Genomic DNA, 27,327 nt, shown 5'->3' with positions numbered 1-27,327 from the left:
AAGACTCCCAAATCCAAAAATAGATTTATTGTTTTTTGTTGTCTGGTATTTTAATCCAAAAGGTTCATCCATGTTTATAATTTATTCTCTCCAACACTTAAGGCATATAGAAAATATCAAATTCAGTGCTCTTACACAAAAATATACAATTAAATCAGTCGCGTCTTTCCGAGTCCATCTCTACAATAATACAAACATATTTCTCTTCTTTATACCAACAAAACCTTTCAAGTAAATCTCAAACCTTCGTAAAATGACCCTCACTTTGAGTCTAGCTCGTGTTTTTTGTTAGAGGCTGAATGGTTTAAAAATATTTTTATGGGGCCCATGCGAAATTAATGCTTCTATATTCCTCGATACATATAATCCCCAAATGTCAGCAAGTATAAAAAAGTAAAAAGAGCAGACGGTTGCATTCGAAATAAAAAGCAACCGCCGCTCATTGCTAGGCAAAAGCTGCCGCCAGGCTGAGGGAACGCAAGCCTCTAACTGAGCAAAGTAAACATTACACACCCACAAGTTGAACAGTGAAGTCTGAGCCTTCTAGAAACCGCAGGCTAACACCTCTATAAGAAGCGTTGTTAAAGAGATGAATGCTTTTGTTTTTTTATTTTCCCAAACCAAACCTGTCTTGGACAGAAACAGTAAAGAGCATATTTGTACAGTTTAACAACTAAAATTTTAAAAAGGAAAAAAAACAAAGCTGATGTGGAATTTTGCGTCGGCCAGCAGGACGGCCTTCAGCCGAACCCGGCTTGACGTCGACGACGCTTTTGACGAACCGCCACTTTATCGCCTGCATCAAAACAAAAAACAGTTAAGATATGTAATGATTTGTGAGCGTGTTTTTCACATATTTTATCTTTTAGATAAATTCCGATGTTTTCGCTGAAGTTACCTGCTTCTCTCTTTCGCACTTTGTGTGGAATCTGGACAGTGAGGGGCGCTGGGATTCCAGGTAAACCCGGAGGTCCTGGATCACCTGTGATCCAACCAAATCTCTTTCCTTTAGTTTTATGAAACGTCTCTATGAAAGGTGCAGAGTTTCATCAGGTTCGTGCAAATCTTACCCTTGTCTCCTTTGGGTCCTGGGTACCCTCTGTCTCCCTTTGGACCTGGGCTTCCTGGCGGGCCGGGAACGGTGCCGTGTCCTGACAAAACAAAACGAGTCGTTTGAAAACATTTGCCCGCTGCCACGTTGTTATCTTCCTGATTTCGATGAAGACGGCGGAGAGCTAAAACTCTTCGTCCTCACTCCTGAAGAAGTCCATCAGGTCAGCCGTGACGTTGCCGTAGGAGCCAATCACACGGCTGTAGCCGGGTGGTCCTGGAGGGCCCGGTGGACCTGGGGGTCCTTGAATTGCTCGGACGTTTGTCCTCCATGAACCGTCTGAGAGGTACTGCTGCAGCAGGCCTTGATCTGCAGGAAGACCAGACATTTTACATCCTATCAGAAGACGCAGAAACTGCTTTTTTTGTCTCATTCTGATGATATTCTTCCGTTTTCTTAATGTCAAGTATGGAAATTTTATTATGTTGTTAATTAATAATCACCAAAATCACTGCGCATTTAGAGAAGCGCTGAGAAAAAACTGCAGCAGCCGTTGTCCACTCACTCTTAATATAGTCTGTGACCCTCATGGCGACGTTGGAGTAGTCGAGCGTCTCGGTGAGCCTGCTGACATCCACGTCTCTGCGCTGGGAGCCGTAGCGATCGTCGCTCTGTTGGTAGCTTTGGCTCTGTACGTAACTCTGCGAGTAGCCAGGCTCTCCGCGTTCTCCCTTCTGACCCTTCGGACCTTGGGGACCCGGAGGCCCGACAATGGTACGTCGAACGCTGTCGCCTGGGAGAAAAAAAAAAAAAAAAAAGAAAGGAATTCGAGGCTGAACGTGATACGGCAGGTTTGCCGTGTGTGCATATTCCGAACACGACCTTCTGACCCCGTGTCAATTAATTTGCATCAGTCCTTTTTGTTTGAGAAATCAGCAGGTCACTGTAATCCAACAATTTGCAGCTTGATCTGTTTCATTCAACCATTTTATGCACCATGTCTAAGAACTGATTTTTGTAACACTGTTCAGTGGGGAAGTTATGATGAGAGGCTCAAAGTGGGGCTGTTTTCAGGCCGGTGAGTTTAAGAAAACAATATAAGTCAGAGGAGCAACAGAGATGCAAGACACTGCAGAAGGGAGCCGTGTTCTCTAAAACACGTGCAGCTCTTTTAGGCTGCAGAAGAGCGAGAGAGAGCAGGACTTTCAGCACTCTTCAGAAAGGCTGAGAGGATCCAGCAAAATTGGTCGTTTTATCCTTCTGAGCTTAAAGTGAAAAATGGTGATAAATGTTGGCATCTCTTCGTTGTTGTAAGAATCTAAAATTTCTAGGAAATACACTGACTGCTTTCCCAGTGATGCTAATTGTGCTAATCGCTAAAATAAGATTGAAATATAAAACCCTCTGACATCCAGCGTTTGCTTAACCCAATGCTTAACATTTTTCATTTTATTGTCAGGTAGCGTGGCTGCAAGATGAGCACAAATCATCAACCCACCACCACCATGCTTGACAACTACTGAGGGGTTGGTGCTAAAATGCTTTGTCATATTTTCTCCACTTCCACGTATGCAGTGGAATTAAATAGTCACCAAATTTGTCTATATCTGATGGGGAGCAGCTAATGTCTCATTACAATTTAACGCATGTATTTCTGAACTAAGAGGTCAGAAATACTGAATATTAAAACATTTGCATATGTGTGTGTGTGTGTGTGTGTGTGTGTGTGTGTGTGTGTGTGTGTGTGTGTGTGTGTGTGTGTGTGTGGTGTGTGTGTGTGTGTGAGTGTGTGTGTGTGTGTGTGTGTGTGAGTGAGCTGCTAAGATTCTTACTAGACAGATACTGTTGAATTTCGGCGCGGATGCTCTCCCGAGGGAAATTTCCACTGTAGGTCACTGATCCGGTGACGCTGCCCGGTGGCCCCTGGGGACCCGGGGGGCCGGGGGGTCCAGGGAGACCCCTGAGTCCAGAACCTGAGACAGAGCACAGTAAGATCGAGTTACACACAGTTCTCAGGTTCATGCTCATTAAAGTAGATGAAGTTGTGAGACACGAAACTGATTTGGTCGTCGTCTTTATTTCTTGTTGCTTCGACCCTCTGAACATGAACTAGACCGGAAAATACAAAATGTCGACCCAAACTCAAGTGGGCTTTAGTTTCTTTCAGACTCACCCTGCAGGTAGCGCTGAATTTCCTCCAAGCTGTAGCCACGCCCTCCCGATCCGTACACCGTCGCCGTGGAGACCCCTGGGGGCCCCTGAGGACCGGGAGGCCCAGGTAGCCCTGGGACACCCGGAGGACCAGGAGGACCTTGCTGCACAGTGGAAGTGATCCAGGAGCGGAAATCTGAATCTGTGTGGATCAAGATGGCGATTAGTTTCCACTCTGCGTCTGTGAAGACGTGTAAAACTGACAGAGCGCTCTCACTTCGCATCAGAGCCGAGTAGTCGATGGTAGCGGTGGTGAAGCCAGAGCCTCCCGCGGCTGGGGCGCCGGGGGGGCCCGGTAGACCTCGTGGACCTGGCGGGCCTCTCGCAATCCCCCTCTCTGAACGTCAGAGGAACCTCAGTGATTGACCTCACCTCCCAAGGTTACGGACTTCTCCTGCGAGCTGTTCTTACCGTTCATGATGTTGAAGACATATGTGGCTATCTCCTCTATTCTGTAAGTGCCGGAGAGTCCTCCTGAGGCCCCTGGGGGTCCGGGAGGTCCTTGAGGCCCAGGTGGTCCAGACAAATATCTTCTCACGTCATCTCCTAGACATTTCAAACCACAGATACACAGATCAGACTGATACACCCGATGAAACCTCGGTGTCTGCACGGTCCAACATGAGGATAAAGTAAAGACACAATGGATTTCAATGAATTTCAGTTTTTCTGTCACCACACATGAGGAAAAGTATCACTTTCAAATTTTTCTAGAAAATAACACTAGAAAGATGGCGACCGCGTATTTGTAGACAGTCTTTCAACCAATAGAAGAGAACATGGTTTGATCCTGTAATGGCATATGAGGGGGGATCTTCCGTGATCCGATCTCCTTTTTCCTTGATCATCAAAGGTCAGTCGTGTCTTGCAAATTTTAGATGCGTCTTTGATTGATTTACACAGGAGTGTGTAAATCCTGACTGCATGTTAAGGAGGAAATTGCACCATGGGATGCAAGTGTGTTTAGACCAGGAACCAGGAATATAATGGTTGCAGGACACCAACTGTCGAAGTTCAGGATCCCTGCTCTAGATCGTCCAGAGTCCTGGATCTTCGATTCCCTCTTCTCTTCTCGCTCCATCTTTAAACCCATTTCATAGTATTCAGTCTTGGGAAGGAAGTTGAGTTTGTATTTTCTGAACCGTTGATGATTTGTAGTTATGTTTCACGGGATTCTGCTGCTGAACACACACCTAGATATCCAGTCTACAGTTTTCTGGTGAAAGGTCACAAGATTTGTACCTCTGTATTTCAACAAGGCTTCCAGACACAGAGCTTCCAGCCCACAGCTTCACAACAGGAACGATTTGTCTTTTCTGTTTCATCGTTTCCACTCTGACAACTTTTTTTTTAGGACTGAGAAGTAGTTCTTATGATGAACTCAGCAGAAGTGCAGCTCCACCTGGTGTTTGCTAACTGCTGCTGCCGCTAGTCTAGAGGAGCTTCGTGGAAATAGTCGGTGCTTTGTGAGAGGAAGCGTTTAGACACACCCGAATGGTGGCCGAGGGAGATTAAAGGATTTTCTCAAACATGCATGAAAAATCAAAGCAACACTTGAAGTGTGTTTTTGATGAGGGAATAACATTACAACATCGCATAAAGCTGAAAAATGCATTTTACGTGACACTAAGTGTAAAATGTTCTGAGATTAGGTCGATATATGTTGACCTTTTGAGGCTTTCCAACTTACATTTTCACTAGGGATGTATGTACATCTTTTAGGAAGCTGTTTATGTACTCACTCTGAAGCATGGCGATGAGAGCGCTGACAGTCAGGGAGCCAGAGGCGGGCCCAGGAGGACCGGGCGGTCCTGGAGGTCCCTGAACGCCGATACTGAAGCCTGAGTCTGAACCTGCAGTTCCACAGTTAAAACATGGTTACAAACAGCCAACTGTCACCTCCCCTAAAGGTCAAAGGTAGCGGCCCTTTGTACGACCGGTAGCAGGTCTTACGTCGCAGGTATGCAATAATGCGAGTAGAGATGTCGTCTATAGACCCTGAGAAGGTTCCTGGGAGTCCTGGAGGCCCAGGTGGACCTGGAGGGCCAGGTATGCTGCTCAGTCTGTATCTACCTGCAGGGACCAAATAAAGGCATATCAGTAGTTTGTTCCCGTCCTCCAACTCCCTTGTTCTTGGCAAAAAGACGTACTCAGATAGTCTGAAATGTACTGCCGCATCTCAGTGGAGGAAGCGAAGGAACCCGGCAGGCCAGGAGGCCCTGGGGGTCCTGGGGGACCAGCAGGGCCAGAGGTGACTGAGACTGAACCTGGAAACATAAGATAGTTTGCGGTTTGTTTTTTTTCGTTTGTTTGTTTGTTTGACAAACACAACCAGTGAACAAGATTGAAGAGTGTTTAGCAGGAATGTTTTGAAAATTCCCACCTCTCGATGCTCCGGGAATTCCTGGAGCTCCAGTGTCTCCTGTCAAAGGAAAAACGCACACGTGTGATCACACGAGTTGTCAAGAAAAACACAAACAACACAGCAACGAGGCAATTCATTCATCTCTACATCTTATCGGCTTTACCCTTCACTCCAGGTAACCCTGGGAGTCCAGGAGGCCCCGGTGGACCCGGTGGTCCAGGAACTGCGTTTCCTCCATACGCAATGGAGCTTCCTGCTCTTCCTGGTGTCCCAGGCGCGCCTGGTGGGCCTTGCTCACCTGAGACACATGTGACAGTCAGTCTTGTCAGACGTCATGGCTGTTTTGGGTTTTATTTTTTTTAGCTCCAAACATTAAAATCTGTGTGATCTTTGTAAAGGTGAACTACAGAAAGCACCTGTGTATCCGCGGGGTCCAGGAGAGCCTGAAGCAAACACAGAGGCAACGTGACTGTGAGTGTGAGCAAACATACAGCGTCAATACACGGAGGTGGATTTATAACCGTGATCACCTGTTGATCCTTTGGGTCCAGGCTGTCCAGGAGGTCCTGGCGGTCCAGAATAATATGTTCCTATAAGCAGAGCAGCAGAAAAGTGTGTGTCACAACAGGCTTGGAAAGTTCCAGCAAACTACAGAAACTAGATGATAAACTTTGGATTTTACCTGAGCTGGACGCGAAACCCACATCTCCCTTTTCTCCTTTAGGTCCAGGTATCCCGTAACCTAAAGAGCGAAACGTAACGGCATTTAAATTCCACCCGGACATTGCATCATCATCATCATCATCATCATCATCATCATCTTGTCTGCATGCGTTGCTGTAGCAACTGTTGCAGAAGCGAATATGAATACTTGCCTGGCTGCCCTGGAGGCCCGGGTGGTCCTGGAGGTCCTTGTCTGGAGTCGCCTGATGAAAGCACAAAACGTCAGAAACCACCTGAGTTAGTGGGGATTCGGGACGCCGCCTGATCTCTCTCTCACCTGGACGTCCGGGAGGCCCAGGTGGACCCGGTGGCCCAGGTATGGCACGGAAAGAGGAGCTTCCTCCAGCACCGAACTGCCCTGAAGAACAAACCAAGAATAAAATCTTTTTAAAGAAATAATAATAAGAATAATTACTTTTGCACCACAAGTTTGAGAAAAGAAAAAAAAACTCCCTGAATTCTCGAGCAATTATAAAAAAGGCGGCGACAAAGATGCAGGTGAAGACGTCATCAAAATCCCACGATGAGACTTTTGTATCAAGCGCTCAGAACGAATGAACTTTTTCACATTGCATCCATAAAAGTCGGTGTGTGCTCACGGGATTCATCTGCTAAACCAACAGTTGCGCGTCTGTAAGGCGAAGGAGAATCCCGTTTTTAAACTACAGCAGCTGATTCTGCAGGGCTGAGCATCTACAGAAACCATCATTGTTTCTCTGCTAAATGGCTCAAGCTCAGCTAGACTGAATTCAAAGCATCTATGAACATAATTGTCTAACCAAAGACCATCAATTAGATGTAGGTCTTGACTTTGACTAGGACATTTTAGCTGAATGTTCATCAACTAAAGCCATCCTGTTGTACCTCACCATACGTTAAAAGGTTTGCACTGTCATGGAATGCGGGTTTCCGGCCTCAGCTCTGCACTCCTGAACAAAAGCGTTCCCACGTCATGATGCAGCCACCGCCGTGCTTCACCACACAGCGAGTTCTCCTCGAGCTACGAAGATGTTTTCTAAATCATTTCTCGGTTGTGATCATTTTGATGATTCACTCGGACATCGGTGTTCAAAAGTGCGACTTACGAATTGAGCCGCGGTCAAAATATGTTAGTTTGTTGCAGATTGAGATTTACTGTTACATAAACACCCCTAATGAGTGGCAAAGGCTTCTAAATATCCATCGTTCACAACCACAATGTTAGAAACTTTACAACTTAAATATAATGTTTTAGTTTAAAAAAGAAAGAGAGATTTACGTTCAGCGTATTCTGCGTTAAATTAAATTGGAAATTCATCTGCAGGAAGATTACAAAGGACTCACTCTCTGCTGTAGATGAACTGAAGGTTTCCCTGGTTATTCCAGTCTCTCCCTGCTCTCCCTTATGTCCTCTGTCACCTTTAGGACCTGCAGGGACACGTAGAACACAACACCTGTCAGACTTGCCATCTAAGAGCAAAATGTTTAAAATAAAATGAATGTATACGTCCACAGCGACCTACCAGGTGGTCCAGGCAGGCCAGCAGGGCCAATGGGACCTGAAGGGACCAATTTAAAACATCAGCTGGTTTCTACTTGCAGCAGTCACCAGATTCAACAATCTACCGTAACAGATGGCAAAAACTTGTCAGGAATGATTTCTGTGAGAGAGAGAGAGACCTGATAGTCCGGGAGGACCAGCGGGACCCGGGGGCCCAGCAGGTCCAGGTGGTCCTGGGATGCCAACAGAAGCAGAGCCGGCTGGGAAACGACAGAGATCGCTACATCATTAGCTGCTGTCTCACCGAGTGGGCTGAAAATTGTTTTTGTCATTCTAATTTCCTTCACCCGCATTGATGATTCGTCCAGGTTGACCGGGTTCACCTGAAACACACAAACGCACGTCAAACAGCTGAAGAACATTCCCTGAAAGGAAAGCTCTGCAGGTGGACAGCAGCTGTACCTTTGGCTCCTGGTCGGCCAGGATTTCCTGGAATTCCTAACGTAACAAAGAACAGCGTCGATGTGGAAAACATTACAGGAATGAAAGCAGACTTTCTTTTTTCGTTTTCTTTTTTTTTTTTAAAGAGTTTCTGTTAAGGTCAGAAGCACTCGATATCTTTCTATCTAATTTGCAGTTGTTTCATTCTCTGTGTATTCAAAAATTGTTTTTTCTGAGTTCCCAGCAGCCGAGGCCGGAGAATCCAATATGGCAGCTGCCGTATAACTCGCTTACAGTTTCAGAAATAACTTGTTTATTGGTATTTCTGACCGTCTGTTTTTTTATTAAACCAGTGCCAGACAGCTCTGTGCCATTTCTGAACATGTTCCTTTGATTGATGTATTTGATTGCAGGTACAAGCAACACAAGACATTGTTATTGTCTTGTGTTGCTTGTAGTTGCTCAGTCAAGACCAAACTACAAATCCAACTGGTTTTCTGACTCATAATTAAGATGTGCACCGACTGTGAACATGGTGACAGTTTTAAAGGTTTATAGGATAAGGGTAACGTTTTAGAAGTTTCCATTAATCTTGGATGAGACATCATTTGTAGTCTCCACAGGCAACCAATCTGAAGCTGGGGAGATTTTAAGTGCTTATGTTGTTTTAACAGAACCTCAGTTCAAAAATCCCGAACCATATTTTTAAACAAGAAGAACTGAATCGGTGTCTTTGATTTTTGTGCCTTAAAAAGTTGCCTACCTGGTGGTCCTTGAAGCCCTGGTGTTCCTACAGGGGGAAGGAGGCAACATGTGTTATAGCAATAAAAAATATGCATGTGGTCAAACAACAAATATTTTAAAAGAAGGGATTTTACCTGGAAGTCCAGCATCTCCAGGAGGCCCTGCAGAACCCCTGATTCCAGGAGGTCCAGACGGTCCCTGGTCACCTGAAGTCCATAAAATAAGCAACTGAGTTCATGATGACCACAGGTTGATGCGTTTCAGACCTTCTTGGGTGGTAAAATTCAGTATGAAATGATATATTTAATTTACCTCAGTGAGGTAAACTCACTGAGGAACTCAGTGAGGATCCAGTTAATAGTCTGGAACAGCAAGATCATGTCAGATTTGATTAGTTAGTCCTGCGACTCACCCGCAGATCCTTTGGAGCCTTTCTCTCCTGCTGGTCCTGGTAAACCAGGTTCCCCTGATAAGTAAGAGGTCTGGATCAGTAAAGCCATGCAGACCGAACCAAGTTCATAACAATCCACAGAGCTGCGCTCACCTTGCAGACCTCGGACTCCCTTTTCACCTGTTTCACCTGAAATCCAGAGTGAAATAAAACTGATTCCGATCTTTCTCCACATTATGTCTGAAAATAAGAGGAGAGCTGCAAACCTTTGAGTCCTTGGAATCCAGCAAGCCCTCGATCACCTGCAAGAAAAAGAGAGAGCGAGAAAGAAATCGCCATGAGCGCCAAACGGCTAACATTTGCTCTGCTATGTTATTTGAGAGGTGAAATTGGGTGTCAAACCAACCTTTTGGTCCAGGTAGTCCTGCCTCGCCACGGAAACCCTGAGGACCTGGTTGACGTCCAGGAAGCCAAGAATGAAGAAAATCAAATCACATTGTCAGCTACTGAAACTGGGAAAGTGTGTATGTACGAAAGACAGAAACTGACCAGGCGAGCCTTGGACTCCTTGTGCACCTATGGACAAAACAAAGCATAAATCACCATGACCACCTACTACTTTGCATCTGCACTGTGGCGTTCAGTGCCATCTATTTTACAAAAGAAACACCTGCTGCTGCAGTGGAGCGAGAAGAGGAGTCGGATAACACCTCTCACCTCGAAAAGGATGTTACATCGTCATCTCAATAAAAATGAAGCGTATCACAACGTCCATGTGTTTCAGGTTCATTACATCATTACAGTGACGTATTTCAAGCAATTATTTATGTTAATTTTGGTGAATATGGCTTGCTGCTAATGAATTACTGCTGGTGAGATGTTCAGCAAGCGTAGCCTCTGAAGACATTTAATCTCTGTGATCGTGCTCCATGCGCCAGCTCACTTTTTCCTTCCATTCAACTTTCCATATGAAGGTAAGGTGGAACACAGCATTGTCATGTATCCCAAAATATTGTCTCTTGAGTATTCAAAAGCTAAAGGTTCTCCAATGGCTGCTGAACACGTGCTGCTAAATTTTATTGCTAATAACAAAAACATATTAACGTTTATTTTATTCTTCACTAATATATAAACACCTGCTGGACAACTAAGAGTTCACAAATCTTATTAGAGTTAATGTAGGTCACTAAATAGTATTGATTGAATATTTCTGAATTAATAATCATTTGTGTTGGTTTCATGTGAGAGAGAAACTGTATGTTGCTGCAGTGTTGCTGCAGTGTTATGAGTATGAAACATTTACTTTTCAACAATATCCTAATGTCTCATGATGCACATATGAGAGTACAGTTTATCTCTCAATATGTGAAATCCAGACTCTATTGTCTTTCCTGTCTGAGCTTTGAATTATTTACATTATTTACTTCCCTCGCGTCATGTCTGTTAGGTTACACCATCAAGTTCGTCGAGGCATTGTATCCGAAACAAAGTCGAAGTGCATCCTGGGAAAATCTCAGCCAGGTGGTTAGTGATGATGTGCTTCATTTGACTGATGTTATGGAGACACGAGCAGAGCTGTTGATGTTCCTGCTGTTTGTCTCGCTGACAGCTGTGACTCGGCTGCATGTTTTAGTTGCACATAAACCGGATAACTGTGATCTGATTAGTGAGCTCCACTTTCATCTGAAACTGCTGGGGAAGGTTGTTGACGCCGCCTCTGAGCAAGAATTAAAAATGACTCCACAGTGCCATCTGGTGGCATTGTTTAGTTCTTACACCAAAGAGGGCTCTTGATAGAAACATCCGGTCTTACTTCACCTAGTTATTTATTTTCTACAAAATATGAAGTTTTTTTTTTTTTTTTCTCCACTCATCTTACCTTTTTGTCCAGGGGCCCCAGCAGGTCCAACAGATCCAGCTTCACCTAGAGAAACCCAAACATGACATCATGAAGAAACCCCCCTTGCTTCTGAACCGATCAGAAACGCTACAGTAACGGCCTATGACCCCGACACAAAGTCATACCTTTATCCCCTTTGACTCCAAAGCCTGCAGGTCCTTGGTCGCCTCTTGGCCCCGGTGGTCCTTCGCGGCCCCTGATGCCTGGTGGCCCGTCCACTCCATGCTCACCTGACCAGACATTTTGCATTAAAGACATCAATCCACACCAACCAATAAGTACCACAATAGAGCGTAGTGCAATCTCTTTACCTTGGCTTCCTTTCTGTCCTTTGGGACCTTCAGGACCAGCATGTCCCATTGGACCTGGTGCGCCTGAAAGCAAAGGTCAAAGTCAGGAGGATTATGTCATGAAAGAGCTTAATCTTCCAAAGGAAAAACGTGAAAATCAGCTGGTTGAAATTGGCTACACACCTGGAATTCCAGGGAAACCAGGTTCCCCTGTTGATACATAAAAATATTTTACTTTCATGAAACTGCAAAGGGAAAAATGGAAAACAGACATCTTTCTTGCTTACCTTTCAATCCAGAGTCCCCTGAAAAAAGCAAAGAATTAAAATAAATAAGCAGATGGATTCTCATTACATACGAGAAGTTTCATATATTTGGTTTTCATGAAAAAACTCTGTGTTTTACTGGTACCTTTAGGCCCAGGTAATCCCCTCTCTCCCTGCACTGAGGATGCCAGGAAGCCTGAGTCAGAAAATGGATTATAAGTCAACTGAATTCAGAACATGCATGTGGGAGAGTGTGTGTTTGTGCTTTACCTCTGAATGCCTGTGACTGCATTTCTGACCTCAACATTTGATGAATGGCCAACTGAAGGAAGGCGCTATCTATGTATCTTCCACTCACTCCAGTCCCACCACTGGTCCCACCGCTGGTCCCAACGCCGCTGACCCCACCGCTGCTGACCCCACCGCTGACACCACCGCTGGTCCCAACGCTGGTGCCAGTGACGAAACTGGTACCGGCACTCCCAGTACCGGCACTCCCAGCACCGGCACTCCCAGCACCGGCACTCCCAGCACCGCCGCTCAAGCTGGTACCAGCACTGCCGGCGCTCCCACTGATACTGGTACCAGAGCTGCTACTGGAGCCAGTTCCAGCTCCCGCAACCCCTCCAGCTCCACCGACACCCACAACGCCGACATCAACATCATTCCGACTGGCAGATCCGCCTGCACCAGCACCAGCACCAGCAATACTGATTTGCGCTTTGGAGTCTGAGCCACCTCCACCGGCACCTCCGAATCCGAGGATGAGTGTGTTGTCGGTGCCTCCCCCTCCGCCGCTCACATAGGTGTTGATGTCATTGGAAGGACCCCACAGCCGACTGGTGCGAGCATTGGCAACCGAGATATCGGTCTCCAGAGTCGACACTCGCTTCTTGAGCTTCCTCACATCCTCGGCTGAAAGAATGACAATTTTCTGTGTTCAATCTGACAAGCTGTTTGTATTTTTCAGTATACTTAAATCACCAATTCACACTGATGCATTTACATCCTTAATCAGTATCCAGGACTTCAAAAGGATGCGAGAAGTAACTTGTGCTGTCAAAATTACGTTACATAAACACGTAATCTTGTGGGAAAAGGGCAAATTAACCAGAAAATATTTTCACAAAGCCATAGACAGAGGCAAGGCTATGATGTGATGTAATATTATAGCTGCAAACTTTCATGTGTTTTATTGCAATCTTATATAATAGACCAGAAAAAAGTGATTTATTATTGTAAAGTGACATAAAAATTCAAAATGTGGTACGCATTTTATTCAGCCGTCTTTAGTCTTCCCCAAAGTAAAATCAATTTCATCCCAACTGAAGTTCCCTATTTAGTAAATAGGGTCCATCTGTATGTAATTTATCTCATTGTAAATCAGCCTGTTCTTGAAACCCACAGCCATATCTTGGGAAGATTTGTAAGTATCCACAGCTTGAAACATCTCAGAAAAAAGACTGCAACTTTCAAAAATACCAAGACAAGGCTGCCTAGTTAAACTAGCAGGTCAGACAAGGAGAGCATGTATCAAAGTGTTTCGCCAACAAGCCCGTGGTTACTCTGGAGAAGCTGTAGATCCACAGCACAGGTGAAAACGTGACAAGGAGAGACACAAAAAGAAAGTCATACAAAGCACTATTTGCAGTTTGGGATAAGCCATGTAAGGGTCCGGTGAGAATGTAGAAGAAAAGTTGAGATTTTGGACAATATGCTAAAACAGCGTGTGGTAAAAGGGCGCTACTGCTAGTCAGAGATGAATGATGGGTGGTGGAAGCAGCTAAATGCAGGGCAACTCTGGAAGAAAAGCTGCGAGAGTCTGCAAAGTACTTGAGGTTTCGGCCAGAGGTTCACCTTCCAACAGGATAGCCAACCTGAAGATGCAGCCGGAATTACAATTAAATGGTTCCGGTACGTATGTGTTAGAATGGCCCGGTCAAAGTCCAGACATAAATCCAAAACACACACTAAGGCTTAAAAATGCTCAAATCAGCAAATATTTCAGTCTCTGGATGTGCAAAGCAGACACAGACACACAGAAACATTGGGGGCTCTAAACAGTGAAATGTGATGCCAGTTGATATTGACTCAGGAAGGGTGAATGAGGGGAATATAAATGCATGCCACACTTTTCAGATGTTTTATTCCATCTCTCACTTTACATGCACTTTTTTGTGTCTCATAATATGCCAGTATAGTGACACTTCTGTGAGGGTTTTAGTCACCATAATCAAGTATATTTACTGACAAAAGAATTGGTTCTTTTCTACAAATCAGTGCTGGAGTTTACAACCAGACAATCAAATGCAGCTATAAGCCTTGCTATTTCATTGAAAAAGTGTTTTCTGGCATGAGGTAGGGTAGCTTCAATACAGAGGAGAAATATCAAGACGGAAACCTTGCTGCTGGAGTTACAGTGAATGGAAAAGATTTTAAAGTGACGCATCAAAAGGGAATTAACAATTAAACCTAATAAAGGGAAGGTCAAGTGGTCTTTTACAAAAGGCATTTATTTAGGGGGGCAATATTAAAATGAGTGTTGCTAATTAAAAGCTAATCATGCTATGATCTACTACATTTCGTAAGTTAATAGTGACTTTAAAAAGAGAGAAAGTAGATTTTACAGTTCTGTTTATCACTCTGGAGGCAGATTGTTGGTTCATTCACTGCAGATCTTAGACGAGTCGTGTGATGTGATGTCATCACGCAACAATTTCCAAAGCTGCACCAATGAATGCCAGACTTTATGAGAGTGAGATCAAATTTCCAAGAAAAGGGACCACGTGTACTGTCTCACAGTGCTGTGAAAAAACGTTCTCCAGTGTGTAAAAGCTAAAGCAGCGCATTCTACTGGTCTAAAAGCTGTCGCCCTCGGAGGTGCTGAAACTCTAACCTCTCAGGACTGAAGTGGTTTCTTTAGGGACACATTTATTTTCTTAGTATTACTTTAATCAAGTCGATGCTTTTACAAGCCTCTTGTCTTACCCAGTGCGATGAGGCCAAACAGGAGCCCGAGCAGAAGCAGGCCGAGGAGCAGCAAACCCAGCAGCCACTTCCACCAGGAGCAGCAGGAGTCGGAGCAGCAGCATAGTCCTCCTCCCCCAAAGACGCCGCTGTCTCTGTGAATCTCTGACAACAGCAGATTAACCCGAGGAGTCAAATCCCAGCTTTCGTCTATCAATTTAGCATTTTTCTAATTTATAAAACATCAAAATAGAAGAAAGATGCTAAAGATGGCTTCAGGTCAGTGTGTGATAATACTGCAAGTAAAGCTCCAAATGGGCTTTAGTTAAGAAATAATACCTAAAAGCATTCTATTGATATACCTGCATAGGTTGCCTTATCTTTCATCAGGACTCCGGATGATCCGTCTAATGAAAATAAAAAACAAAAAACCAAACAGATCAATTTCCACTATTTTTACTAAAAACTAATATTTCTGAAAAGATAAGTATAATTTATGCTTACAGTATGAATTGCCTGTCTCTGCTTTCAGAGTGCCCGTGTCAACGTAGCTGGATATAAGCTTCTCCTTCTTTATTGAGTCTCCTGAAAGTGAACCTGTGGCGATCATAATGGCAAACAATCACTCAAAACCAACTTTTTGCACAATCCAATTACATCAATAAACATCGGTGCCCCCTTGTGGTGAGCACACGGTAAAATAAATAAATACTGCTGTACAGAACATGTGAGTACCATTTTTTGATTTGGGCAAAATGGCTCATTTTCCTGGGTACCACTGAATCTTATGGCTGCACAATAGGAAAAAATAGTCTCTTTTCAATTACCTACTTACGGGACAGTCGGAAATTGGCATCCCTTTCAATATAAGCACTGTACGAAAATATAGGGCTCTGTTTGTGTTCTACTTTTTGTCCATTGTGACGCAAGGAAAGAAACTGATAAATAAAGTGATATTTATACTGAAGCTTAAGCAGGTGGGCTCCTGGGTTTAAATTAAGTGCTGTGTCTCCTCCAAAGACATGAGACATGCCTCTTGTCCTCCTTAGGGGGGCATGAGTTCACCTCTCACCTCCTCCGATATGAGTGCTGCTGGTGGTGGTGAACTGCTTGCCGCTGTCTTTTGCCAGAATGAGCATTTCTCCCTCCCTCCTGGCAGGAACGTTCTCCTTCTCAGAGGCCATATATCTGTAGTCTCTCTTGTAGACATCATCGGTTTGGGACCTGGTGGCTAAAGAAGATGAAACCCACTCAGAGGCCATTTCAGTTGGATAAATTGTGCAGCTTCAGGAGCTGCAGAGAAAAAAAAATGATCTGGATTCTTTTAAATCCAGAGAAAAAGGCCAACTTTTCTATGCTTACCTGTAGAGATCCCTGAGCTTATGACAGCACTGCCGTTTGACATGTTCTTCTGGACGCCGTACCCTGTCAGACCAAACATACATCACTAAATAAAAGATCTGTTGTGCTTTATTATTGCGTGGTAGCTATCGGATACTCCACAGACGAGCAGCCATTACCTCCCAGGTTAGCGGTTACGTTGCCGCCGCTGGTGGTGAGCACACCGATAGAGGTGGGAGCCAGATTATTCTGAAAACCATAAACTGGAAACAGAGATGCGGACACAGAATGGGAAACTTAATGAAAGACTTTAGCAGTTTGTCGCTTGTTAAGCTTCTAGTCAATTAAAACATTCAGTGCACAAAATGCATCCGCGCATTCCTGTGGGTGTGCCTCCAATTGATGATTCTGACCTGATAGAGACTGCTGTGGGACGGGACTGATTGGCGGGGAGCCTCCCGACCTGTTGTTGGCGCTGACCTGACCGAGCTGATAGGTGTAGCTGCTGGTGTTGCCAGCGACGACGGTTGTGGAGGAGGAGGGCAAAGTGGAGGTGGACCAGGAGTAAGTGGGAAAGGCTGAATCCAGGGTGTCGTATTGGCCTGATCTCCCAGTGGTGTCATACTGGCCTGATTTCAGACTCATGTCATATCGGCCGGTTCTCAGACCGGTATCGTACTGGCCTGAGCTCAGACAAACATCATACTGGCTTGACTTCAGACCAGTATCGTACTGACCTGAACTCAGGCTCACGTCATACTGGCTGGATTTGACTCCAGCGTCACAGTGGCATGGCTTTACTGTGACAGTGTGTTGGCCTGTTTGGACACCAGGGTGGTGCAGCCTGGATGTCAGTCTGCTGTCATGGAGGCTCGACACGTCGATAGTGTTGAACCCATTCGTCTGAACAACAGGTTCAAATAGAGTTGAGGCTGTTGGAGAAAATCATCAAAGACATAAAAATTTGAGAAATTAAATTTACACACTGTTTTATCATATTTTTATTAGAGAAAAGTATATTTTACATACAACTAAACTCTACTAAATGATCATTTCATAACACTAACAGGCTCAAATACTGTTTTCTAACCTTACAATGTTGCAAAGCTTCACTAGGTAGAGGGCTGAATTAGGATTATGAATCAGAATGAGAGTAAAAGAGATACTTATATTTTTTATAAGCTCTGATAGAGAAAAGTAGATAATCTAATTGTGATATATTGTTTTGATGTATTAAAAATGAATCGATTGCTGAATCTGCAGGTCACACCTCAACAAACACTGTAAATCCCTGTTTATTTAAAAGTAACTCACTTTGCAACCATGAATCATATATAGCACAATTTTAAATAAACGTGGTTGCAATTCTGTGTTTGGTCATTTTTCTAGCTCCTCATTTCATGTTACACATTAATTATAGTTTTGGCACAAAGATCCTGTCCATCAAACAGTGGCCTTGCCTGTACAAAACACCTTTTTAAGTTTACTATAATATTATTTTTTTTTAAAAATCATAATTTTCCATAAACATTTTTATAAAGCATACTTGAAAATATTCATAATTCACTCAAATGTTACTTTTCAATTGCTTCAAAAATGGACAAAAACGTTTTTCTATTAAGACATATTATGTCTATCACACTGCAGGGTCATGTTTTTAGATAAACACTTTTGGACTTTAAAGAACAAGATGCTTGGTTGTGACAGCGGGTCAAATAGCAATCTAGATTAAATCGTCTGGGTCGGAGACAAAGTGTCTAAGAATGCGCTGCACACGCACATTTGTAGCTCCGGTAACAGAATATACCTGACTGAGTGCCCACTGAGACGGTCTTGGTCTCCACGCTGGCTTTTTTAGGGACTGGCAGGGTGACTGAGGCGGAGGAGCGGGTTGGACTGACGCTGCTGGAGCGTCCCTTCAGCAGCTTCTTCACATCTTCCAACTCTGCCCCTAAAAACACCACGGCCACACAAACACCGTTCAAAAACCACTCAAACAGCAAATCCATGTCAGCAGCAACTTAACTTAAATGATCCACAATAAGTCCCCCAAAAAAATCTATGAATAATTAAACCCTTGAGGCACTAACCTAGTTTTGCTCTTTCTGTCTTTTATTTTATTTCTCCACAGAAATCTTAACGCAATAAAATAATAGCTGCATTTTTGAGACACGCGCTTCTTGTAATGCAACAAGAAAAACTCAAAATGAGTCAAAAGCTTTAGCAATGATGCTAAGCCAGTTGGTTTTGGCAGAAATTTAGATTTCATGTGATTTTCTTCTCTCTCTCTAAACATCACTTTTTCATGGATTTTGTTCCATTTCCCAGCTGGCCTAAAGAAATCACTTTGTCATGGATAACAGTGTGGAGATAGGTAGGAGCTTGTTCAACCAAGCTGTGAAAAAGCAGGTTGAAATTTATGCAAAAGTGTAACCACACAACAAAATGAACAAATAAGTGTTAGCAATCATTATTAAGTATAATAGTATTTTATCGGTTTTCAATAATCTAGTCAGCTATATCCCTTCTTTTGAGTCTACGTCTCATTGGGTTATCAAACAGAAGTTGTTTTTCAAAACAATTATTTTTTTATAGGTATATATGTTAAGGAGGCAAAATGATGCATTTATAATAAGCTATAGTAAGGGTTGTGATGTAAAGCATTTCAATTGTTTTGTATATTCAGTGAAACTATTTGTAGTTGATATGTTGAAGAACCCCACAGTGGAAAAGAATGCAAACACTAGAAGTTCTTGAGAGAAATCTTTTTTTTTTTTTTTTTTTACATTCTACATTTAATTTTTACAGTGATTTTTTGCTATGCTGTGTAATTTAAGGAATAGCAGAGAAAAGTCAGAGACCCATTTTAAGAGTCCAAAGGTGGCACTGAAAAATTGTTATATGACTGATTGAATAACAGTAGTAACCGACTTTATTCAGCAGGGGGCGCAACATGCAGCGCTTTTCCTTCTCAGTATTTTTGCTTCAAGAGCAGGAGTGACTCATTTGTACCATTCCTGCCACCATGATCTGGCCCTTTTTCTTTTTCCCCACATTGTCTTACTGCAGAGCAAGTCATACTGACCCTGTTCCAGCCCCACCCTTACTGTTGCTGTTCATACAACTAACTATACATGTGCAACTAATAGAAAAAATGTGGTGGCATGTGAGAGCTGGAATTTGACTTTGCGATATGCAGTCTTCAAGCCAAAACATCTGACAGCGACATAACTCAAAAACAAAAATCCCGCATGAGAAATCGTTTCACAGCAATGCACTTCTTTGAAAGGACTCTCAGAAAACTTCTTTTTTTTTTTTTGGTGCTTTATGAGGAGTTGCGTAACAACTGCCAGAGGATCAGTGTCTCCAATGGTCTTACATCTTCCGGCAGATGGGGAGGCACTTTGCAGTCTGGCTCTGATCTCGCTCTCTGGGAAAAATAAAGGAAGAAATCAAAGCACACGTTAGACTAAGGAGTCTTGATTTAATAAAAATAAAATAAAAAAGCAGGCCAAGACAATTTAGCGAGATGGAGCATAAATGTGGAATAAACCTGAATACCTCTGCTTTCACTCCTCCCTCTAGTGGCACCGGAGCCTAAGAAGGAAAATGGAAGGAAACATCAAAAACACATTTGTGAAATCACAAATTATTGGATACTATACTTGTTTCAGTCTTACAGTAGTTCCCATAGTCTTTGCGTGGAAATTCTGGGGAGGAATTACCACTGGAACTCCCTAAATGAAAAAAAAAAACATGAAGAGTTAGAGATCCCAGTGAGTCATGCCTTCAGGTTTTCGTTTCCACATGTGGCCGCCTCTCAGGATCCTACCGTCGTAGCCTCCCGAGCGGCTGGCTATGGTCTTCCTCTCTCTGAAACCTGGCGACAGCCCCACTGACGACCCCCCAGTCTGAGCTCTCCTGGCGCCGCCCGACGAGCTGGACCGAACCTTTGACACGGAGCTCACGAGATAAGTGCTTCCACTGCTTCCTCCTCCTCCTCCTCTGCCTCCTCCTCCGCTCCCATAGCCCTCTCCATCTATGTAGCTTCCGCCACCTTCACCTCCTCCAGAGGAATCTCCTCCCAGGTAGATTCCTGAGGAGGAGCTGTAGTTACTCGTCACACCTATAGAGGCTGGAGAGACAATAAATAAACACTTTTTAAATGAACTCGAATTTGAACAACCACTTAAGATGCTCTAAGTAGAGCACATAATATCTGAAAATGGCTTTCCTCCAAACACTAGTCATAAAAACTAAAAATATGGATGTCATAATGATCTCAAAGTGCTATATTCAAAGGATGCCTGTGCAGGATTTGTGTTTTTTCTTCCTTGATTTTTCTTGTGTTCAACATCAATTATCACTGCAAGAGTAAAGGCTTGAGAATTGCCTTACTGATCATTTAACTCTTTAGCATGTACAATTTGCTCACCAGATAGGTCAGACGACTACAGATATTTTGGACATACTGAAAAATTTGTGCCGCATGAGCACCACAGCCCTCATACGCCAAGCAAACCGCATGCACATGCAACTGCAACAGAACTGATACAACTGCCTTTCAAATATCACTTGCAATAAACCGCACTAAGCTGTCTGCGCTAATAAAAATGCACCCACCTCAGCATCCCGGATGCTTGAAATTGAAAAACTTGACCTTTTTTCTTAAGAAAGTGACTAATAGTTAATTGACCACGAAGGGGTGCTGATAGAGTATTAAAATTTCATCCCTTGATGCCCAGTGATTTGTGAATCCATAAAAAAAAAACACAAATATATCATGGTAAAAAAAATTGTATTCCTTACTCTTCAGCAAAAGAGCTGAGCCCAATTTCAGACACACTTGACACCCTGCTAGCTGTGCTGTTGTGGGAGCTGACAAATCAAAGGTTTGACACATTAAATCCCTCCTCTCATTTACTCGTCTCAATCTCAGATTTAGCTAAATATAATTTCATGCAACAAGCCTACGCTCTAAAGAAGGCTTGTTTTTAACTTCATTTTGTTCTGCTTCAATTCCAGACAAAACAAAAAATTGCATTTTGCTAGTATTAGTAAAACTTTGAAATAACTTTTTAAGCCATCAGACGTCCATATTCTATACAACATCCAAATGAAAGATAACTGTGTACAGGACTTAGCAATTTAATTGATTGATTGATTTTTTTCTGGGAGTGAATTGATTGGTAATTGTGTCTGCATGATAACATGCATTATCCTAAAGTTGAAAAATTATTCCCTTTTGGTAATAGTTCATATGTGGCATTTGGCTTATTAACAACTGAATTGGCTCGATTGCAGTATAACTCTGCCCTCCGTTTGTTTGAGCGGCCACTGCATCGACTTTAGATTGCCTCCTCCACTTTCGCCTGGAAGCTCTTTAAAGTTTCTCTCTCGCACGAGCCCAGAAATCTTCTGCTCTGCCGGGGCTTAAAACTACAACATCCCTAAACTTTGCTTGGAGACCAACCCACAGCTCCCCACAACTTAGTGGAAAGACGAGTGGAAAGTTGCTCTCACATGAAGAGAAGTAGGTCCCACTGCTGTTCTGCGTTAAGACATTCTTCTCAAAACCCAGCCCTCCGGCACCGCTGGACATATTCCTGTGATTTGATCCGCTGGTTCCCTCTGGCAACAAGACAAACAGCAAAACAACAAGAAGCTGTTACTCATCGGCTACTTCCTTCAGAAATAGCTGCCTCGTGATTTTATTACACTTTTGCTTAAACTAACAACGTCAAAAAAAAAAAAGGCGAAAGCAGACTCACTTGGTGGGAGAGAAGTCAGTCGGGTGGTGGAGGTCACTGTTTCTGTCAGAACTGATGAAAAGACAAACAGTTACCACTGTGTGTTTGGTCCACTTCTGTGTTTGTCTTATTTTAACAACTGCCGTGTTAGTGCTCTGTCTGTGCCGGGTTTCGGTTCAAGCGGTAGCAGCATATTTTCTCAATAACGCGATCAAACGAGGCGCCTCGAAACAATAAATCCAACCGGCAATGTTTAACAGACGAAAGAGAACAATGGCCGCGTTGACTGCTTCGAGTTTATTCTAGTTCAACACAGACACTTTGAGTTGCTTTGTTTATTAGTCAACTTTTGGCCTCATCGATTCACTTATTCTTGAAGTTGGATTATCGTCCGACGCAAACTTTGATCCCAATGAACTACATCAAGTGCTTTGGGATCACAGGCCAGCAGGGGGCCGGCCTGTGAGCAACAACAAACCATAAAACTTCTTATTTCTAAGTCATTTATCAAGACTGAGCCTTTAAAATCAGTTTTGAGGGCAAATGGGGAAATGTGTTTAAGATTTAAATATATCTGGTATGGAAAAGAAAAACCACAAATCCCTATTTGGAATTTTAGAGAAAGATTAGTCATGTTGATGTAACTTCACCTCTACCTATTAGTTATATTAGTTACCTAATATGTAGAGAAAATCATTTTTGATGGTCAAGAAAAACATTTTTGTCATATGGTCAATTTCTGTCTCTAACTTGTCAATCTTGTAACTAGGAATGTTAGATGCAAGCAATAAAATGTGGATGATTGAAAAACATCTACTTTAGTTGCACCATGGGCCTAATAAAATTTTGCTCCGCCTTTGCTGGTGGATTATTTTCCGTTCCAAATGTGTCGGATCCTCAGATCTTTGGCTGCGATTAATTAAATCTACATTTTCATTGGAACAAAAAGGAGACTGAGATGTTGAATATAAGAAAAGTCAAAGTGAGCTCACCTCAAATCAAACATTTTTTTTTTCTTATTAATAATCTGTCTGAGGACTGTCTCTGCATGTCAGAATCTGTCTTTTCAGCTGGCTGCTGTTCTGTGAAGATCTGAAAGGTCGGTTAAGGTCAAAGTGTATGCGCCGCTGTTTGGTTGTTCCTTTCCACAGTAACTTGCTATGACAGCTGGGGCCTGTTAGGCAGAGGCGACTACATTAAACAGAATTCATCCTGCAGAATGACTCTCAGAAGCAATATGCACAAACAACTCCTTCCTAATCCGTGCGCATGCTTTCAGCGAGCTGCAATTAGGATCTGGTTTTAGAACGACCTCAAGGCAGGAAATTAAAGCTTTTGTCCACTATGGGCTGTAAAAGAAATCATTATTGACCAAATTCGTCTCTGCACTTTGCTGGCTGTCCCTTAAAGATAATGCTCATTCCACTTAGATTTCATGCCCCCTCTTTGTCCTGTCCTCCTCCTGCTCTCCTTCCTTTTAGGGATCTCCGTCTGTTTCAGAGTCGAGGCTAAACCCAGTCATTACTCTGCTGCTCTTAACGTTTGACTGTGGAAACAAAATCTCACTGCAGTTTCTGCACAATAACAGTCCAAAAACAGATTTTTCATGACGATGAGCCAGACCACATTTTTGCCCGTCCTTCGCTTAGAGTTTTGTGAGGACGTTAAGACTTGTTGGCTTCCAAATAATCGATTCAGTAAAGATTGTGAATAAGCTTTGGTCCCAGACAACAAGTCTGAGTGGATTCAGGAGGTTTTAAAGCACACGTGCATCTCAGGTGTTTGTTTTTATGACTTCGGCTGGTTGGAATCCCCTTTTCCGGCTGTGTTTTATTTTCATGCTGTATTTCTGACTGAAATATACAGATGCTATCCACTTGTTGAATTTTTTTCTAGATATTCCTAATATTTTCTATTCTTACAGTGTGCCTCTTCTTAATAGTCAACTCAGTTCTTAATCAAATTTACTCTTCCATGTATGTCAACATTGCAAGAGGTTTTTTCTGATTTTTGTACAAAACACAAAAAGGGGAAGTTGATCTGAGAAAAGGTCAATGTTTGGAGAAAAGGTACTGATTTGTTTCAAATCATCCAACAAAATGTCAGACCGAAGTTAGAAGAACACCGACTGTAACTTTAACTCTTGGGTTTTCTCTCACAGGAGACACATACAGTAAAGTAAACAGACGGAGAAGCTGATTGCACACTGCAACACAGCTACCGTCTGACATTTACTCTTGTTTGCTGGACCTGAAATGCTGAAGGCTTTAACATTTAGCTGCAGGTTGTGGGGAAATTTAAAAAAAAAAACAACAAAAAAAGAGATCCAGAAAATGATGACCCCCTCCAACGATGGAAACCAGTAAGGGCATGCATGGTGTTAGCGCGACTTCAAAAAGAGGTGAAAGACTTTCATACGCGTTTTGAATGCTTATTTTATAAAGTTCCCACTAATTTTAAAGTTTGCCAAACAAATTTTCACTACACCCTAAAAAGTAAATTGTTTTACTCTTAAACAATGTGTGATCAAATCAAGCATTCTCACCCTTTTCTCCCGAGATCTCCATCTGCCTTGTTAACTCGTCCATCCCATCCTATCTAGTGAGACGGTGACAGAAGAAGCAGAAGAAGAGAGAGAAAGCGAGAGAGAGAGAAAAAAACCATTGGCCACCGTCATGCATATTCTGTTAGTCTGAATGTGGAAAATAAGATTTCAGCAACTGTTTGATGAGGAACAAGAAGAAGTGCTGTGCTCCAATGAAAGGGGCTGTAAGAACTCAAAGCTGATTGCAAAACAGCAATCAATTGAAATTTCATCCAGCCCAAAACTGGGAAAATGTTCCCCCCACATCAGTCGCATGACCATTTTTTAAAGACCGCATTCGAATGCCTCTGCGGCTCCTTTTATTTGGACATTGGCCTCCAGTGGTATTAACCCAGAAAGGCTCAGGGACACTCCCTCCCCTCTGTGAAGACAACTTTTCCTGCCATGCTCACCTCTCATCTGAACGCTGAGAACCACATCAGACCCCGCGGTGGATCACATGCGGAGTACTTTTGTGTCTCTGGAAACTGAACCAACAGAGAAACAAAAGGCGCTGAGGTGGATCAGAGCACAGCTCTCAAAAGACCATCCTCTGACCACACCCTGGCAGATAAGGACATTTAACTGCATTGGTATGTTCCTGCTTGGGGCATGTGCTGCTGAACCCACACCAGGGTCGCAGTCACTGTCATAAACGTCTGAAAACATGCATTTTCTCATCCGTTCTGAAAGTAAAGACCAAAAAAAAAAACAAACTAACACACACACACCTACAATAAATTAAATCCTAATAAGCATCCTATTAAAGTTTCTATAAACTCATCCCCCTTTTTATAGCATGCAACTGATCCGGGCAGCAATTATTAAGGGTTGATGTCTAAAGCCACAGCTTGGACAGGTCTTCTGGAATATATTTAGAAGGATGCGAATAGCACAGCAAAAAAGAGGGGGGTGTTCTGTAACAGAAAAACGATCCCCAAAAATCCCCCCCTGGTGGATTTAACAAACAAGCCGAGAAGTGCTTCTCGGGAGGAAGCCAAAGGGGAAACAAAAAGTTATACCAGTCTGTAAAACTAACGACAAGCCCGTCACCAAAAACCCCGAAGAGCGCATCCGTTAACCCAGAGATGCGCGCAAGGCCAGGTGCAAGAAAAAAAAAAGATATACATCCAACTTAAAAAGGCTTCAGACAATGAAGAAAAGCAAAAAGTCATAAAAAAAAGAGAGAGAAACTTCCAGCTTCAGTGATAGTCTCCGTACCTTCAGGCGCTCTCCTTGCAGCGGTCGGGTTCCTCTCAGGACGCAGACACTTATCCTGCGGAAGAACAATGCGTCAGTGTGGAGCTGACGCGCAGAGCGTGCGGGGATGTTCCCCCAAACTCCCTGCGTTTCTTTTGTGCCTTTTCGCTCAACTTTCCCAGGCGAGTCAAAACACAGATTTGGGCTCCGGTCCCAGCCGCGCCCATCTGAGCTGCAGCTTGGCAGGCAGGTGTGGCAGGCGGCACGAGAAGCTGAGTATATGAAAAGACAAAAGAAAGAAAAATAATAGAGCCTCAGGGGGGGGAACAGGGAAGGAATTAAGTTGTCATATTCTCAGCCCCTGCAGACACAGATTGTAGACTGGGGGGGGGGAGGGGGGGGGGCAGATAAACTCCTCCTCTTCTCGCTACTGCTTCACTGCTGTGGTCACCAGTTTGGAAACGGGCAACGTTTTGGGCGGAGGTGGTAAAAAAAAAAAAAGAGAGAGAGAGGGAAGGGAAGGGAAAAAAAGTTAGATTTGGGAGTTGTGATGTTTTTTTTTTCTCTCTTTCTGTGTTTTTCTGAACAGAAAGGGAGGGGGCTGTCCCAGGTTGTGCGGATCTGCAGTGGGCAGTAAATCCATCCCTCTGCAGCTGCAACACATCTGGCCCCCATACTGAAATAAGAAACTCAACTTTTGCTCCATATGGATTCAGGCAGCAGGTAGAGGTGAGTTTTTCACTCTGACTTGGAGGGTAGAGATCAGCACTCAGATGTGAAATCAGCCAATCAAACTTCCTTTGTGTTTTCACTGGACTTTGCATTTATGATTGGACACGACACCTGGTTTTAAAAGTCCTTCATGTGACGTTTTGCATCTACTTTTCACGAAAAAAAATTGTGTGCAGATCTAGAAACTTAAAATAGCTCAGTTAGACTGAATGGAGAATGTCAGTGAGCATCATTTGTCTTTTTTTTTATCTCACTTAGGTCTTAACTTTGACTGGGCCATTTCAACACAACAAAACGTTTTAATCCAATCCGTCCCTGGATGAACATCTGTTGTGGTTCTCCTAGAAGAACCTCCATCTTTTGCAGCCTGTATAATTTTTGAATTGGCATTTTATCAGCACAACACGTCTGATCAGCATGATGCTGCCGTTGTCGTGCTTTAAACTGCTTTGCTTTATGTCATCTCTGGCACTTCTACTTTGTTGTTCTTTTTGATGCTGTTTGTTCACCAATGTTTTCGAGTAAGACCTCTGACGCCTCCACACACCAGTTGTACATGTTGAGAGGATCTCGTAATTCAGTCTGCACTCAGGAGCAGAAAAACGTTGTTTGGTTCTGGCAGAAAGGACTTGGCAAGGTTTTCATGGGTACAACCCTCAGAGCTCAACCCGCAAATGCATTTTCCTGACAATTTTTTTAAAAGGAAATAAGTTCTCCAAATGCAAGTACAAATACAACACAAGAACAGCAGACATAGACGAATTGTCTTACTTTTTGTGGTAGATTTACTAATAAATCTGTCGACAAATGTCAAAGAAATGCAACAAAACATGTTGTTCTCCATAGCAATTTTCTGTGTGTGTGTGTGTGTTTTTTAAGAATATTGTGTCC

At 43.2% G+C, this 27,327-nt stretch overlaps 1 protein-coding gene across 4 annotated transcripts; it reads right to left on the bottom strand.

Moving 5' to 3' along the window:
- Positions 1-5: 5 nt before the first annotated feature.
- On the bottom strand, positions 6-26,061 carry col17a1b (collagen, type XVII, alpha 1b). Of its 4 annotated transcripts, XM_055029186.1 has the most exons (55): positions 25,726-26,061; positions 24,918-24,992; positions 24,466-24,518; positions 21,942-21,992; positions 21,694-21,801; positions 20,003-20,305; positions 19,851-19,907; positions 19,732-19,767; positions 19,550-19,600; positions 17,978-18,121; positions 16,584-17,102; positions 16,350-16,433; positions 16,192-16,254; positions 15,902-16,060; positions 15,334-15,426; positions 15,192-15,236; positions 14,851-14,994; positions 12,133-12,777; positions 12,008-12,058; positions 11,884-11,901; positions 11,780-11,806; positions 11,618-11,680; positions 11,432-11,536; positions 11,286-11,330; positions 9,956-9,982; positions 9,813-9,857; positions 9,673-9,708; positions 9,560-9,595; positions 9,428-9,481; positions 9,150-9,221; positions 9,035-9,061; positions 8,293-8,328; positions 8,178-8,213; positions 8,010-8,090; positions 7,853-7,888; positions 7,674-7,757; positions 6,628-6,708; positions 6,503-6,553; positions 6,310-6,369; positions 6,158-6,217; positions 6,044-6,070; positions 5,791-5,925; positions 5,646-5,684; positions 5,413-5,529; positions 5,216-5,335; positions 5,005-5,115; positions 3,674-3,808; positions 3,480-3,599; positions 3,225-3,404; positions 2,884-3,024; positions 1,617-1,844; positions 1,256-1,420; positions 1,071-1,151; positions 899-982; positions 6-796 (listed from the first exon to the last, which is right to left on the bottom strand). In XM_055029186.1, the coding sequence occupies exons 3-55, from the start codon at positions 24,506-24,508 to the stop codon at positions 741-743; spliced, it is 5,415 nt and encodes a 1,804-aa protein (XP_054885161.1). In that variant the 5' UTR covers positions 24,509-24,518; positions 24,918-24,992; positions 25,726-26,061; the 3' UTR covers positions 6-740. The 4 variants fall into 4 exon arrangements, with proteins under 4 accessions (XP_054885161.1, XP_054885160.1, XP_054885162.1 ...); XM_055029185.1 differs by lacking the exon at positions 24,918-24,992; XM_055029187.1 differs by lacking the exon at positions 24,918-24,992 and having other exon boundaries at positions 24,466-24,514.
- Between the last annotated feature and the right edge of the window lie 1,266 nt (positions 26,062-27,327).

The sequence above is a fragment of the Poeciliopsis prolifica genome, unplaced genomic scaffold (assembly GCF_027474105.1).
Source record: "Poeciliopsis prolifica strain line A6 unplaced genomic scaffold, Auburn_PproV2 SCAFFOLD005, whole genome shotgun sequence".
Classification (NCBI taxonomy): domain Eukaryota; kingdom Metazoa; phylum Chordata; class Actinopteri; order Cyprinodontiformes; family Poeciliidae; genus Poeciliopsis; species Poeciliopsis prolifica.
This window is presented reverse-complemented; position numbering and strand designations above follow the sequence as displayed.

Excerpts from the sequence above, each read along its gene's own strand:
- col17a1b (XM_055029186.1), bottom strand. The coding sequence starts at position 24,508 with ATGGACGAGTTAACAAGGCAGATGGAGATCTCGGGAGAAAAGG. Across the intron at positions 9,858-9,955 it reads AGGAGTCCAAGGCTCGCCTG|GTCCTCAGGGTTTCCGTGGC; the intron begins GTCAGTTTCTGT and ends GACGTCAACCAG. Across the intron at positions 3,025-3,224 it reads AATTCAGCGCTACCTGCAGG|GTTCTGGACTCAGGGGTCTC; the intron begins GTGAGTCTGAAA and ends GCTCTGTCTCAG.